Source organism: Osmerus eperlanus, chromosome 25, assembly GCF_963692335.1.
Source record: "Osmerus eperlanus chromosome 25, fOsmEpe2.1, whole genome shotgun sequence".
Lineage (NCBI taxonomy): Eukaryota > Metazoa > Chordata > Actinopteri > Osmeriformes > Osmeridae > Osmerus > Osmerus eperlanus.
The window spans coordinates 8,679,381-8,692,157 of record NC_085042.1 but is presented as its reverse complement, the minus strand read 5'-3'; the positions used below and the strand labels follow the sequence as shown (position 1 = coordinate 8,692,157).

The following is a 12,777-nucleotide window of genomic DNA, read 5'->3' as shown; positions in this document are numbered from 1 at the left end:
CATCTCTCTCTCTCTCTCTCTCTCTCTCTCTCTCTCCCTCTACATTTCGCTCTCTCTGCCTGAGTAACACTTCCTTCCTCCCCTCTTCATCCCCCCTCCCTCCCTCCTCCTCCTCTTCCCCCCCCCCTCCTGCAGATGACTCTGGGGAGGAGGAGCCCACGTCGCAGTCAGAGCGGAGCCACATCCAAGGGACCCTGAAGACGCTGCTCAGCAAGCTGGAGGATCTGAGCACGTGCAACGACCTGATCGCCAAGCACGGCGCGGCGCTGCAGCGCTCGCTCAGCGAGCTCGAGGGCCTGCGCGTGCCCCCGGACGGCGGGGAGAAGGTGAAGGCCGTCAACGAGAGAGCCACCCTCTTTCCGTATCACCATCCAATGCTATGATCAACGTGAGTGAGGGGGGGAGGGATGGGGGGGGGGGGGGTGGGTTGAGAGGGATGGGGGGGTGATTGGGGGAAGGAGGGGGCGAGGGATTGGGGTTCTTCAGAGATGAGGACGGTGTCGTGTTTGGGGACGGTGGAGCGTTCAGGTGGAACGGTGACATGTGGGTTTGTGCGCTCTTCCGGCTCAGAGGGCATGCTGGGAACTCCAGTGGTGGGTGATGGGACTGTGTGGTACAGACAGGACCTTCCTAGGTAGCTGCAGTCACTTACACTTTATGGAAGACGTTGTGGCTGGGAACAGGGCAGATTACTCTGCACTTTACAACTGATTGTACTCTTGTTCCTTAGAAGCATGACTCGCTCCGTTTTTGCAGTCCAGTCCGTTCCTGTGTGATTAATTGGGGAGGAAAAGGGAGCTTATTGGACAGGCAATTAATCGGGTCTTTGAGGAAGGTCCGTCTCATTAAAACACCATCACATCTGTCTGGAGGAGCGGTGGAGTGAGGATGGAGGGGGAGGAGGAGGAGGGGGGATAAGATTCCCTGTAGTGAGGCTGGTTATGTGAATGGTTCTGCTGAAACCAGTGGACCTGGTGAGAGTGTGTGTGTGTGTGTGCATGTTTGTGTGTGTGCAACAACACAAGTGAACAGTAAGTGTATCCTGCATGCTAGCGAGCCCCTGGTGGGTCCCCCTCGCTCAGCCGCGAGCGTGCGGTAAAGCACACCAGCGCATCACACTCGACACCTAGCAGCTGTTGACCCGGGGGACGGTCTGCGTGTTGAAGCGTCTCACTCTACCTCCACCGGCACGGCTCCCTCTCTCCCCGGGTCAGACGTAAAACTCCGTCACAGGAAGTCACAAGCCGTCTGTCTCCATAGTAACAGCTCAGCACACAAAAGGGAAGAAAAGTGGAGAGTGTGGTGTTTTTAAAGTTTCACTGGACTTTAGAGGAAGCGACTTCCTCTGAGTCACACGCTGATTTAAACGTGAGTCTGGACTCCCAGCGTTTAAGACACACTTTCATACTCGACCGCTGAAGGTAAGAGAATGTGCTTCTGCTGTGCCAGAATTAAACTGGGATTTACTGTCATGTGAGATGGCTGGTGTACAGAGACTGTGAGCAGGTTTGTTGGCTAGGAAGAGTGTGTGTGTGGTGGTATGTGTGAGGCGTGTGGTGTATGTGTGTGTGAGGGTGTGTGTATGTGTGTGTGGTGGTATGTGTGAGGGTGTGTGTATTTGTGTGTGAGGGTGTGTGTGAGGGTGTGTGTATGTGTGTGTGGTGGTATGTGTAGAGGGTGTGTGTATGTATGTGTGAGGGTGTGTGTGAGGGTGTGTGTGTGACGGGGACTTTGTCATTGCCAGCGTTGCAGGGTTGTCTTGTTGATGTGTTTAGCCGTGTGCTTGTGAGAGAGATGACACTGTGCTCACGCCTCGCCGGCTGTACACGCGTGTGTGTGTTCCCTCGCTCACAGCCTCGCCGCTGTACATGCATGTGTGTGTGGTTCCCTCGCTCACGCCTCGCCCGCTGTACACGCATGTGTGTGTGTTCCGCCAGGCGTGTCGGGACTTCCTGGACCTAGCGGAGACCCACAGCATCAGATGGCAGCGTGCGCTCCAGTATGAGCGGGAGCAGAGGAGCCGTCTGGAAGAGACCATTGAGCAGCTAGCCAAGCAGCACAACAGCCTGGAGAGAGCCTGGAGAGAAGCTCCACCCACAGCCAGCACAGCCAGCGCTCCCGCCCCAGACCAGGGTGAGCCTGGCTGGCCTCGCGCCCCTCCCTCCTCCCCCCTCCCCCCTCCCTCCCTGTCTCTCCTCCCCCCTCCCTCCCTGTCTCTCCTCCCTCCTCCCCCCTCCCTCCCTGTCTCTCCACCTCGTCCTCCCCCCTCCCCCTCCCTCCTGTCTTTCCTCCCCCCTCCCTCCCTGTCTTTTCCTCCCCCTCCCTCCCTGTCTCTCCACCTCTCCACCTCTCCTCCCCCCTCCCTCCCTGTCTCTCCACCTCTCCTCCCTCCTCCCCCTTCCCTCCCTGTCTCTCCACCTCTCCACCTCTCCTCCCCCCTCCCTCCTGTCTCTACTCCCTCCTCCCCCCTCCCTCCCTATATCTCCACCTCTCCTCCCTGTCTCTCCTCCCTCCTCCCCCCTCCCTCCCTGTCTCTCCACCTCTCCACCTCTCCTCCCCCCTCCCCCTCCCTCCCTATCTCTCCACCTCTCCACCTCTCCTCCCCCCTCCCCCCTCCCTCCCTATCTCTCCACCTCTCCACCTCTCCTCCCCCCTCCCCCCTCCCTCCCTATCTCTCCACCTCTCCACCTCTCCTCCCCCCTCCCCCCTCCTCCCTATCTCTCCACCTCTCCTCCCCCCTCCCCCCTCCCTCCCTATCTCTCCACCTCTCCTCATACGTGTGCGTGTGTCTCCAGCAGGGGGTGACAGGCTGCAGGAAGGCGAGGCGAGTGATGAAGATGAGGATACGGAGTTCTTTGACGCCATGGAGGACTCCCCCGCTTTCATCACCGTAACCGCTAGCGACAGCGCGCAGCGCAGGTCAGCCAATCACAGCCCAAAGACCCACACCCTCCCTCCCCCTCCTCCTCCCCCTAGCGACATGAGAATGAGCTCCTAGCAGGTTCCATCCCCCTGAATGCGGGTGGGTCCTGGTGGGAGTCCTCATGTTGTCCTCCAGGTTAATGACAGAGGAGGTAGGTGATGGTGTAAGCCAGGCTTGTTTGCTTGTTTACCCAGCAGCTGCAGTATCTCTCACGTACACACACACACACACACACACACTTGTGCATGCAAACACACACACACACACACAGATGAGTCGTGACGAGTATGATGGAGCTATCTTGCGTGTGTGTGTGTGTGTGTTATATGTTCCAGGCGTTCGCAGACCAGCCAGAGTGGAGCCGGTGGAGGTCAACCCCACGACTGGAACCAGGACGGCCATGTAAGTGGCGCTCGGGACCGGACGCCATGTTTGTAGTTCTTCCAGGGTGGAGCTTGTAGGCTCCTTCAGTTCAGTTCTTACTTCAGCTGCTGTTTCCAGCGGGCCTCTCGTCAGAGGATCCCACGGATGTCAGCCTGGAGTGTTCGCACACACACACACACACACACACACACACACACACACACATATGCCTGCCGTCCTTGTTCCCCGGGTGGTGCTGGAGACACACAGCTGCTGTCTCTCTCTGTCATTCTTCTGGATCTTAATTACCAGTCAGACATCTGCTCCATCCTCCATGTCCTCCTCCTCTCCTGTTCCCTCTCTCTCTTTCCCTCCCTCCCTCTCTACTTCTTCCTTCTACACACTGCCCCTCACTGTGACTCATCGAGTCCCTCTCACAGTCTGTCCAGGAAGTCTAGACTCATCCGCCCCCACAGTACGATCCGTGGTCCAATCACGGCCTGAGTTCAGCGGTGTCTCTGGGTCTGTCAGGTGTCGCCAAGCTGCAACAGCCTATCAGGGAGGAGCTGCAGCGGGCAGGAAGAGGCGGAGCCACATCCCAGACAAGCCCAACTACTCACTGAACCTCTGGAGCATCATGAAGAACTGCATCGGCAAGGAGCTGTCCAAGATCCCCATGCCTGTAAGTGTGTGTGTGAGTGTGTGTAAGTGTGAGAATGAGTGTGTGTGAGTGTGTGTGGATCACTTGTGTGTGAGCTTGGCGTGTGTTGATGTGGATTGGTTAGTAAGAGAGAAACAGAGCCAGAGCTGAAACAAAAACACAACCTCTGACCTCTGACCAACTGCACGTGTGTGTGTGTGTATCTCCGTGTGTGTGTGTGTGTCCTCGCAGGTCAACTTCAACGAGCCCCTGTCCATGCTCCAGCGCCTGACGGAGGACCTGGAGTACCACGAGCTGCTGGACCGGGCAGCGCGCTGCGAGGGCCTGGAGCAGCTGTGTCTGGTGGCAGCCTTCTCCGTGTCGTCCTACTCCACCACGCTGCACCGCACGGCCAAGCCCTTCAACCCTCTGCTGGGGGAGACCTACGAGCTGGACCGCCTGGAGGACCACGGCTACCGCTCGCTGTGTGAGCAGGTACACACACACACACACACACACACATGCTCGCTGTGTGAGCAGGTACACACACAGACACACACACCTACGTCTGATTTATGGCCTTCTGGAACAGTCCAACAGTGTGTGTAACCCTGTAACCCTTACCTCCTACACACACACACACACACACCCCCAGGTGAGCCATCACCCTCCAGCTGCAGCTCATCATGTGATTTCCCAGCGAGGCTGGACCCTGTGGCAGGAAATCACCATCGCCAGCAAGTTCCGCGGAAAATACCTCTCCATAATGCCTCTGGGTGAGACACACACACACACACACCCACACAGGACACACACATGTCTCATGTCTCACAGCTAAATCCTCGGTTGTGTCTGTCCCCTCCGGCTTGCCGTCCAGGAGCGATCCACCTGCAGTTCCACTCCAGTGGGAACCACTACGTGTGGAGGAAGGTCACCTCCACAGTGCACAACATCATCGTGGGCAAGCTGTGGATAGACCAGGTCTGTCCTCCTCCGCTCCCTTCCTCCCCTCCCCATCTCCCCTACTCCCTTCCTCCCCTATCCATCTCTCCTCCACTCCTTTCCCCCTCCCCATCTCCCCTCCTCCCCTCCTCTCCTCCCCTCCCCTCCTCTCCTCCCCTCCCCACCTCTCCTCCACTCCTCCCCATACTAGCAGTGTGTTTACCAGTGTGTGTGTGTGTGTGTGTGTGTGTGTGTGTGTGTGTGTGTGTGTGCTCAGCTAGCTGTGTTTCAGCCCAGAACAGAGACTCATAAAGCAGCAGTGCTCCCCAGCTCCTCCTCTCTTAGACATGACCCAGTTACAGCCTGTCTGCATGTCTACCTGCCTGTCTACCTGCCTGCCTGTCTGCCTGTCTACCTGCCTGCCTGTCTACCTGCCTGCCTGTCTACCTGCCTGTCTGTAGTCTGTGTCTTTTCTTTTCCTGATGAGGTCATTTCTCCTCATCAGGAACCTTCTCTTGTCTTTCTAACTCCCCTTTTACCCTCTCTCTCCCCCTGTACCCGATCTCCTCTTACTGGTGTCTCTCTCTCTCTCTTGTATTTCCGGAACAGTCCGGGGATATTGAGATCGTCAACCACAGGACCAAGGAGACGTGTCAGCTCAAATTCTCCCCCTACAGCTACTTCTCCAGGGAAGTCCCACGCAAGGTAACATTTCCTCCTCCTTCTGCTCCTGCTTCTCCTCTTTCCCCTTCCACCCACCCTCCTCTCCCTCCTCCCCCTCCCTCAGCCTATCTCAGCCCTCCCCGATACACAAGCTCTACATCTCCTACCTCACCCGACAGTTAGAAGAGGTCCGGTCGCCCCCTGCTGGTGGTTTCTGGACTTCACAATCTGCACCCACCATCACCTCAGAGTTAGATTATATCGTTCTCACGCCAGAAGTAACCCTCCTCTCTCTCTCTCCTCTCTCCCTCCCCTCTCTCGCTCCTCTCTCCCTCTCCTCTCTCCCTCCCTCTCTCCCTCTCTCCCCCCTCTCTCCCTCCTCTCTCCCCCCCTCTCTCCCTCCTCTCTCTCCCCCCTCTCTCCCTCCTCTCCCCCCTCGTCTCTCTCCTCTCTCGGCGTGCCGTTGCCCAGGTGACGGGGGTGGTGTTGGATGTCGGGGGCCAGGCCCAGTACGTCCTGTCTGGGACGTGGGACGACAAGATGGAGAGCGCCCGGGTGGTGCAGAGCTCCAGGGCGGGGGGCGCGGGGGCGGAGGGCAGGCAGAAGACTGTGTATCAGACCCTCGCCCCCAAGCTGCTGTGGAAGAAGTACCCACTACCGTAAGACCCCACATCTCACACTACAGCACCCTGTCTCACACCACAGCAGCCTGTCTGACACCACAGCAGCCTGTCTGACACTACAGCAGCCTGTCTCACACCACAGCAGCCTGTCTGACACTACAGCAGCCTGTCTCACACTACAGCACCCTGTCTGACACTACAGCAGCCTGTCTCACACTACAGCACCCTGTCTCACACTACAGCACCCTGTCTCACACTACAGCACCCTGTCTCACACTACAGCACCCTGTCTGACACTACAGCACCCTGTCTCACACTACAGCACCCTGTCTCACACTACAGCACCCTGTCTCACACTACAGCACCCTGTCTGACACTACAGCACCCTGTCTGACACTACAGCACCCTGTCTGACACTACAGCACCCTGTCTTGCACTACAGCAGCCTGTCTGACACTACAGCAGCCTGTCTGACACTACAGCACCCTGTCTGACACTACAGCAGCCTGTCTTACACTACAGCACCCTGTCTTACACTACAGCACCCTGTCTTACACTACAGCACCCTGTCTGACACTACAGCAGCCTGTCTGACACTACAGCACCCTGTCTTACACTACAGCAGCCTGTCTGACACTACAGCACCCTGTCTGACACTACAGCACCCTGTCTGACACTACAGCACCCTGTCTGACACTACAGCACCCTGTCTGACACTACAGCAGCCTGTCTGACACTACAGCACCCTGTCTCACACTACAGCACCCTGTCTGACACTACAGCACCCTGTCTGACACTACAGCACCCTGTCTCACACTACAGCACCCTGTCTCACACTACAGCACCCTGTCTGACACTACAGCACCCTGTCTCACACTACAGCACCCTGTCTCACACCACAGCACCCTGTCTCACACCACAGCACCCTGTCTGACACTACAGCACCCTGTCTCACACTACAGCAGCCTGTCTTACACTACAGCACCCTGTCTGACACTACAGCACACTATCTTACATTACAGAACACTATCTTAACTTTACCCGCCACTCTCTCTCCCTGGCTCCCTTCCCTCCCCCCGTTGTCAGGGACAACGCTGAGAACATGTACCACTTCTCGGCGCTGGCCCTCACCCTGAACGAGCCGGAGGAGGGGGTGGGGCTGACCGACAGCAGGCTGAGGCCGGACCAGAGGCTGATGGAGGCCGGGCGCTGGGACGAGGCCAACGCCGAGAAACAGAAGCTGGAGGAGAGGCAGCGGGCGGTGAGGAGGAGGAGGGAGGCCGAGGCCTCCGACGCTCTGGACGATGGTGAGAGAGGGAAGGGGGGAGAGGGGGAGAGAGGGAGAAAGACAGAAAGAGATAGAGGAAGAGAGGTAAAAGGAGAGAGAGGGGAAGGATCACAGGTTGAATGGGAGGGGAAAAAAACTGAGAGAGAGAAAGGAGGCCTGGGAAAGAGGAGATGTGATGAGCCAGTGAGCGGGGTGATAGAGAGAGAGAAAGAGACAGAGAGAGAGAGAGAAAAAGAGAGGGAGTCAGGGATGGAGAAAGGATTTACCCAGCATCTCGCCTTCAGTCACATTACTGTGAATGATTTGAGCAGTTCCCCTGACCTCTGTGTGAATGCTTGTGCCCGGAGCCGCTGAAGAGGGAGGGTAGTTACAGGTCAGCAGGAGGAGGACGCTCAGGAAGGAGGGAGAGCTGAGCGAGATGGCCAGAGTTTGTACAGAGAGAGTTCCGGAAGCTCCTCTCATCCTTGTGTGCGTGGCTGTGTGTGTGGCTGTGTGTGTGTGTGTGTGTGTGGCTGTGCGTGTGTGTGTGGCTGTGTGTGTGTGTGTAACGCTGATATACCCATGACGTGTATTTCTCTTCCTCCCTCTAATGGTGATCAGAGTGTGATAATGATTCTGGTGAGTGGGGGGGCCTCGCGCCCCCCAGAAGTGCATCCCATCCTCCCTGCCCCCCCAGAGTGGTGTGCCTCTGTGGGCAGTGCATGCTAGGCCCCTCCCATCCACTCCAACCCAGGAAACAAATACCATTTCATTTGTTTCCTGCTGCAATTAATTCAGAATTGGCCCTATTATATATATCTACATATCTATATCAATATAAATATGTAGATACAGATTAACAGACTGCCTGAATATCGATTTTGAATGGTATTTATTGGTATAATGCTGCTTTTGTTATAATGCATCCAGTGCTAGTCGGTTTGAGGAGTGATGGGAGTGAGTGTGCTGTGTTCCCTGCTTCCGGAAGGTGCTGCGTGTGTGTAACGCCTGTTTCCTTCCCCCAGGGAAAGAGTACGAGGGCTACCAGCCACACTGGTTCCACAAGAGGAGGGACTCCATCACTGGGGAGACAAACTTTGTGTATAAGGGAGGCTACTGGGAGTCCAAGGACAGTCAGGACTGGAGTATGTGTCCAGTGATCTTCTAACTACACATCGGCAGTCAGAGTCCTCTGTAGACCCCCAGCCCCCCTGCCCCCTCCCCCAGCCCCCCCAGCCCCTCTCTCGGAGGAAGATTGAAGGCTCTGGACCATCTTACAGTTTGTGCGGACTTCCTTGTGCATGGGACTGTGTACCATGTCACACACAACACCGTACATCCTCGCTTACACACACACTCACACTGTACACACACACACACATCCTCCTTGTTTTCTATCCAGCTGAAGGATCGAGGGGCTCTCTACACACCCTGCTTGGTGAGGCTGTACTCCAGCTGTGAGTGTGTAACCATAGAAACAGACCCCTGCCCCCCCCCCCTCCTGCAAGCTTCCAAAACCAGGTGCTCCTCAAAAGTTCCCCACAATGCACTTTTCTTCTCTGGATGCCTTGTGTGTCTGATCAGATGTGAATCCCAGTTCCCCCTCCTCATTGGAACCACAGGCCTGTGTCTGTCACTGCAGAGATACTGTGTTGTATTCGAAGGATGGACAGGAAAGTCTTGATTAGATCATTAGATGTGTAGTTTCATCTGTTGGTTTTTATTCTCTAGGATTGTAGAATTGGCCGGAAGGAGCAAGTTCCAGAGAGTGATCTAGATCTCTCCCTGGAAAACGATTCAAGTGCCCTCAGACGTTGTAAGCGAGTTCCGGCGGCAGAGCTAGCGGCGTTCACTTCCTGTCGGCTCCTCCGGCACTTCCTGTCCGCGGCTGAGTCCGACGTCGTCACGGTAACCGATGACAGCACGTTTCGTCGCCACGGCAACTTTTGTTGTCACATTAAATAAATTAAAAATAAGTACAAACGTTCGATCTTCTGACCCTTTTAAAGGCCCTCACGGTTCATATAACTGTTAACTGTCCAGGAAGTTACATAACACAGTCCACACACACTACATTCTGCAACTGAGCCGTATGTCCCATCCGGTCCTGCATGTTGACATCCAGACAGACAGACACTCTCAGCCAGATGAACACTTCCTCATCTCAGCCAGAGGACTGGGTCTCATACAGGTGAGCATCTAGAGTAACATCCTCAGTCATAACTAATCAAGCTGGTGTCCAGACAGGGGTTAGAGGTCAGAAGGTTTCCTGGGTACAGTCTAGGATCAACGTGTGATATATATCCAACCTAGGGGACGGATTCCCCTGGTTAGTGGAGGGGAGGGGGGACTCCCAAGCAAGGCACCACTCTGCAGTTAGACCGCCAGCTACTGATCCCAGAAAGAGTCCAAGCTCAGGCATAGCATCAGTCCACTGCTCCAGAGCAGGGCACAGAGTGATCCCAGGAAGAGTCCAAGCTCAGGCATAGCATCAGTCCTCCAGAGCAGGGCACAGAGTGATCCCAGGAAGAGTCCAAGCTCAGGCATAGCATCAGTCCTCCAGAGCAGGGCACAGAGTGATCCCAGGAAGAGTCCAAGCTCAGGCATAGCATCAGTCCTCCAGAGCAGGGCACAGAGTGATCCCAGGACAGATCATGGAACTCTTTTAAGGACCGAGTAGTAAGGGAAAGGAGGCGCCTGACTTGTGTGTGTGTGGTAGCTTTTGAAAACGTGTAAGTAGGTTTTTATAATTGCTGTTAGGAATGTAGAATTTTTTGCCAGGTGGTACTGTATCCGCCTTCTAGAAGTTTGTGTGAAGATTTTTTTTGTAATAACAAAATAATAACAAAGAATAATAATACAATTATACATTAGAGTGATCATAATAATAATAATCTTAATGCTAAGTTTGAATCTGTATGAATCTGAAGTTTTACGGACCTGAAAATATACTTTCATTGTACCTCTTTATCCAAATTGACCCTGTGTAAGTTTGATTTCAGATTCAATGTTTTATATCAAATGAAACTTACTTACTGAAAATCTTTTTTTAATAAAAAGTTCTTGCTAGCTACAAAGGTCGCGTTTTGACAGGTTCCGCTACCTGCTAGCTTCGGATACACCCTGCTGTGACCCTGATGTAACTAATCAGGTTACTGTGGTTGGCGTGCTGTAGAAGATGAGCTCCGTGCTGTCATCTTTATATCTGAGTTAGAACTGCACGGAAGAGACCGGGGTCTGAGCCGTAGATCCGAACGACACGCGCTAATGGTGAATGTACGATATTCTCCCTTAAAAACTATCTTACGCGGTTTGTTAGTGTTTTTCAGTACAGCGTTCTCATTTGCTCATTTATCAAAACCCGAAGACTATAAATAGTCTAGGAATCGGCGAGTGGATGTTCCAGGGACATTTTAATACAGCAAACTCTTAATTAACCAATATCCATGCATCGTTGACTATCAACATATTGATACTCACAAAGACACCCTTGCAACAATTTACAAGCACATGCCTGAGTAGTGCATAGAGGAAGACTAGTACCTAGCTTGTGACTGAAAAATATCAGACATTAGGGTGGTTTATTTTTGCTATTATTGTAAATTAGTCGTCATTGTACTGATAATCCTATACCATCATGGGCAGTATTGCAGGGCGATAAACGTGGTGTTGAAGCGTGAGGAAACATAATATGGTAACGGTTTATTTCTCAATGATCAACTGTATGTTTAGAGATTTACTTTAATATATTGGGTTTGAAATAGAATGATTTTATATATTAATATACCTATATTTTGATGGATGAATAATAATAAATTAAAAAAGTCAATCCACTGAACATCCAAATAACTTGACCTCTGACCTCTGCTGGCTGGCGCCCTCTAGAGGAGTAGAGAAGGCAAGACGTTGAGATTGCGAGACGCCGCTATGGTGAATGTGAGATTGATCTGTAGCAATAAGAGTGAAGTTAAGACGATGTGTTCTTTTCTAACTCGTTTGTCTTCTAAACGGAAGGCGGTTTCTGCAGAAAGGGAATACACCAAGCCAAGTGCGAGAACCTTACTGTACGGAGACTTGAACTGCCTTCCCTATAAAAGGCTGATCTAACTTTTTTCCTCTTTTTTTTATTCGTTTTTTTTCTCTATCTCTCATTTCATCTCACCAAACACTTAATCAAGCATGGTTTTATTTAGCTTTAAAATGATCGCTTTTGTATTTTATTTTATTCTCACGAGTGCCATGGTTATTCTTTCACGCCTCCTTAAGTGCATGCACGCTCAATGACTTCCGTGTACGACCTGCGGTTTCCTTTCAGTCTTTGCTGATTGGTTCCTCTAAGGCAGGGATATGATGAAGACTTGGGAGGTTAGACCTTCCATGTCTGAGTTGAACTTTGCTTCTCTGGACTCCTCCGGCCTAGACAACCTCCAGGTACCCTTAGACCAGTTCTGACGGCAGGTGGGGAAGCCGGCCGGGTACCCGTGGTGTTGGACCGGTAGGCCTACCACATACACACACACACAAACACACTCACAAGTACCTTTGTTCAGGTGTAACTGCAGCTTCTCCAACGGAAGCTGTACTTCTTTTATAGTTGTTTTCTCTCCCTTAATTTATATGTATGTATGTAACATTGTCTTCAAAAGCAAGACGTAATGACACAAAATAAATAATAAAGTTGTTTCTGTTAACTGGATTTGTGTCAGTCTTGTGCTTTCGGTAGCCAAGTTAATTACTTAAATAGTTTAAGGTTAATTACTTTGATGGGTATTTAAGAAATTGCGTTCACCCCCAGGTAGGTAATGAAAAACATCATAATTAAATGTGATGAATATTTACATACTGGACAAACTATTATGAACAGCATTGCAAGAGGGTTTGTTGAGTCAGCATATTGTCCTATACCGCAAGTCCCGCCGTGGTGACGGGCGCCCCCGCGGGCAGACCCAGAGCAATTTGGCTTTGGCTGGAACGAGCGCTGTTTGTGCGTTGCCTAGAAACCCAACCACTGCTCCTGTCAATCAAGACTCTACTGCAGTTGCTGTACAAAGGACCTGTCGGTATTTCCAAATTGCATAATTGGTCGGTAAGTAAGTGAAAGTCTAGCTACGCGTCAACACACGTCATCGAAAGAGAGTGCCGGTGAACGTTTTTAATAACTTTTTTTGATCGACTACTCGATCCTTAAATTTAAACATGAAGAAATAGCTTGGTGTCTGCTGCACAGTTGTAGATTTGGGGATAGGGATATTTTTGACTGGTGCTTGCAGTGTTCTTGATGGTGAATACAGTGAATATAATTCCTTTGTGTAGTTTAATAAAATGTTCTTCCCTCTTCTGTTCTTTTCAAGACAGA

At 52.6% G+C, this 12,777-nt stretch overlaps 1 protein-coding gene across 1 annotated transcript; it reads left to right on the top strand.

Annotated features, from left to right (window-relative positions):
• The first annotated feature begins 240 nt into the window (after positions 1-240).
• osbp2b (oxysterol binding protein 2b) lies at positions 241-12,117 on the top strand. Its single transcript, XM_062451849.1, is given in 13 exon segments — positions 241-388; positions 1,938-2,133; positions 2,796-2,919; positions 3,259-3,325; positions 3,818-3,858; positions 3,860-3,968; positions 4,179-4,421; positions 4,582-4,702; positions 4,804-4,907; positions 5,478-5,573; positions 6,003-6,190; positions 7,241-7,461; positions 8,447-12,117. Coding segments are annotated over 13 exon segments (1,662 nt in total). The 5' UTR covers positions 241-379; the 3' UTR covers positions 8,590-12,117.
• Positions 12,118-12,777: the final 660 nt, after the last annotated feature.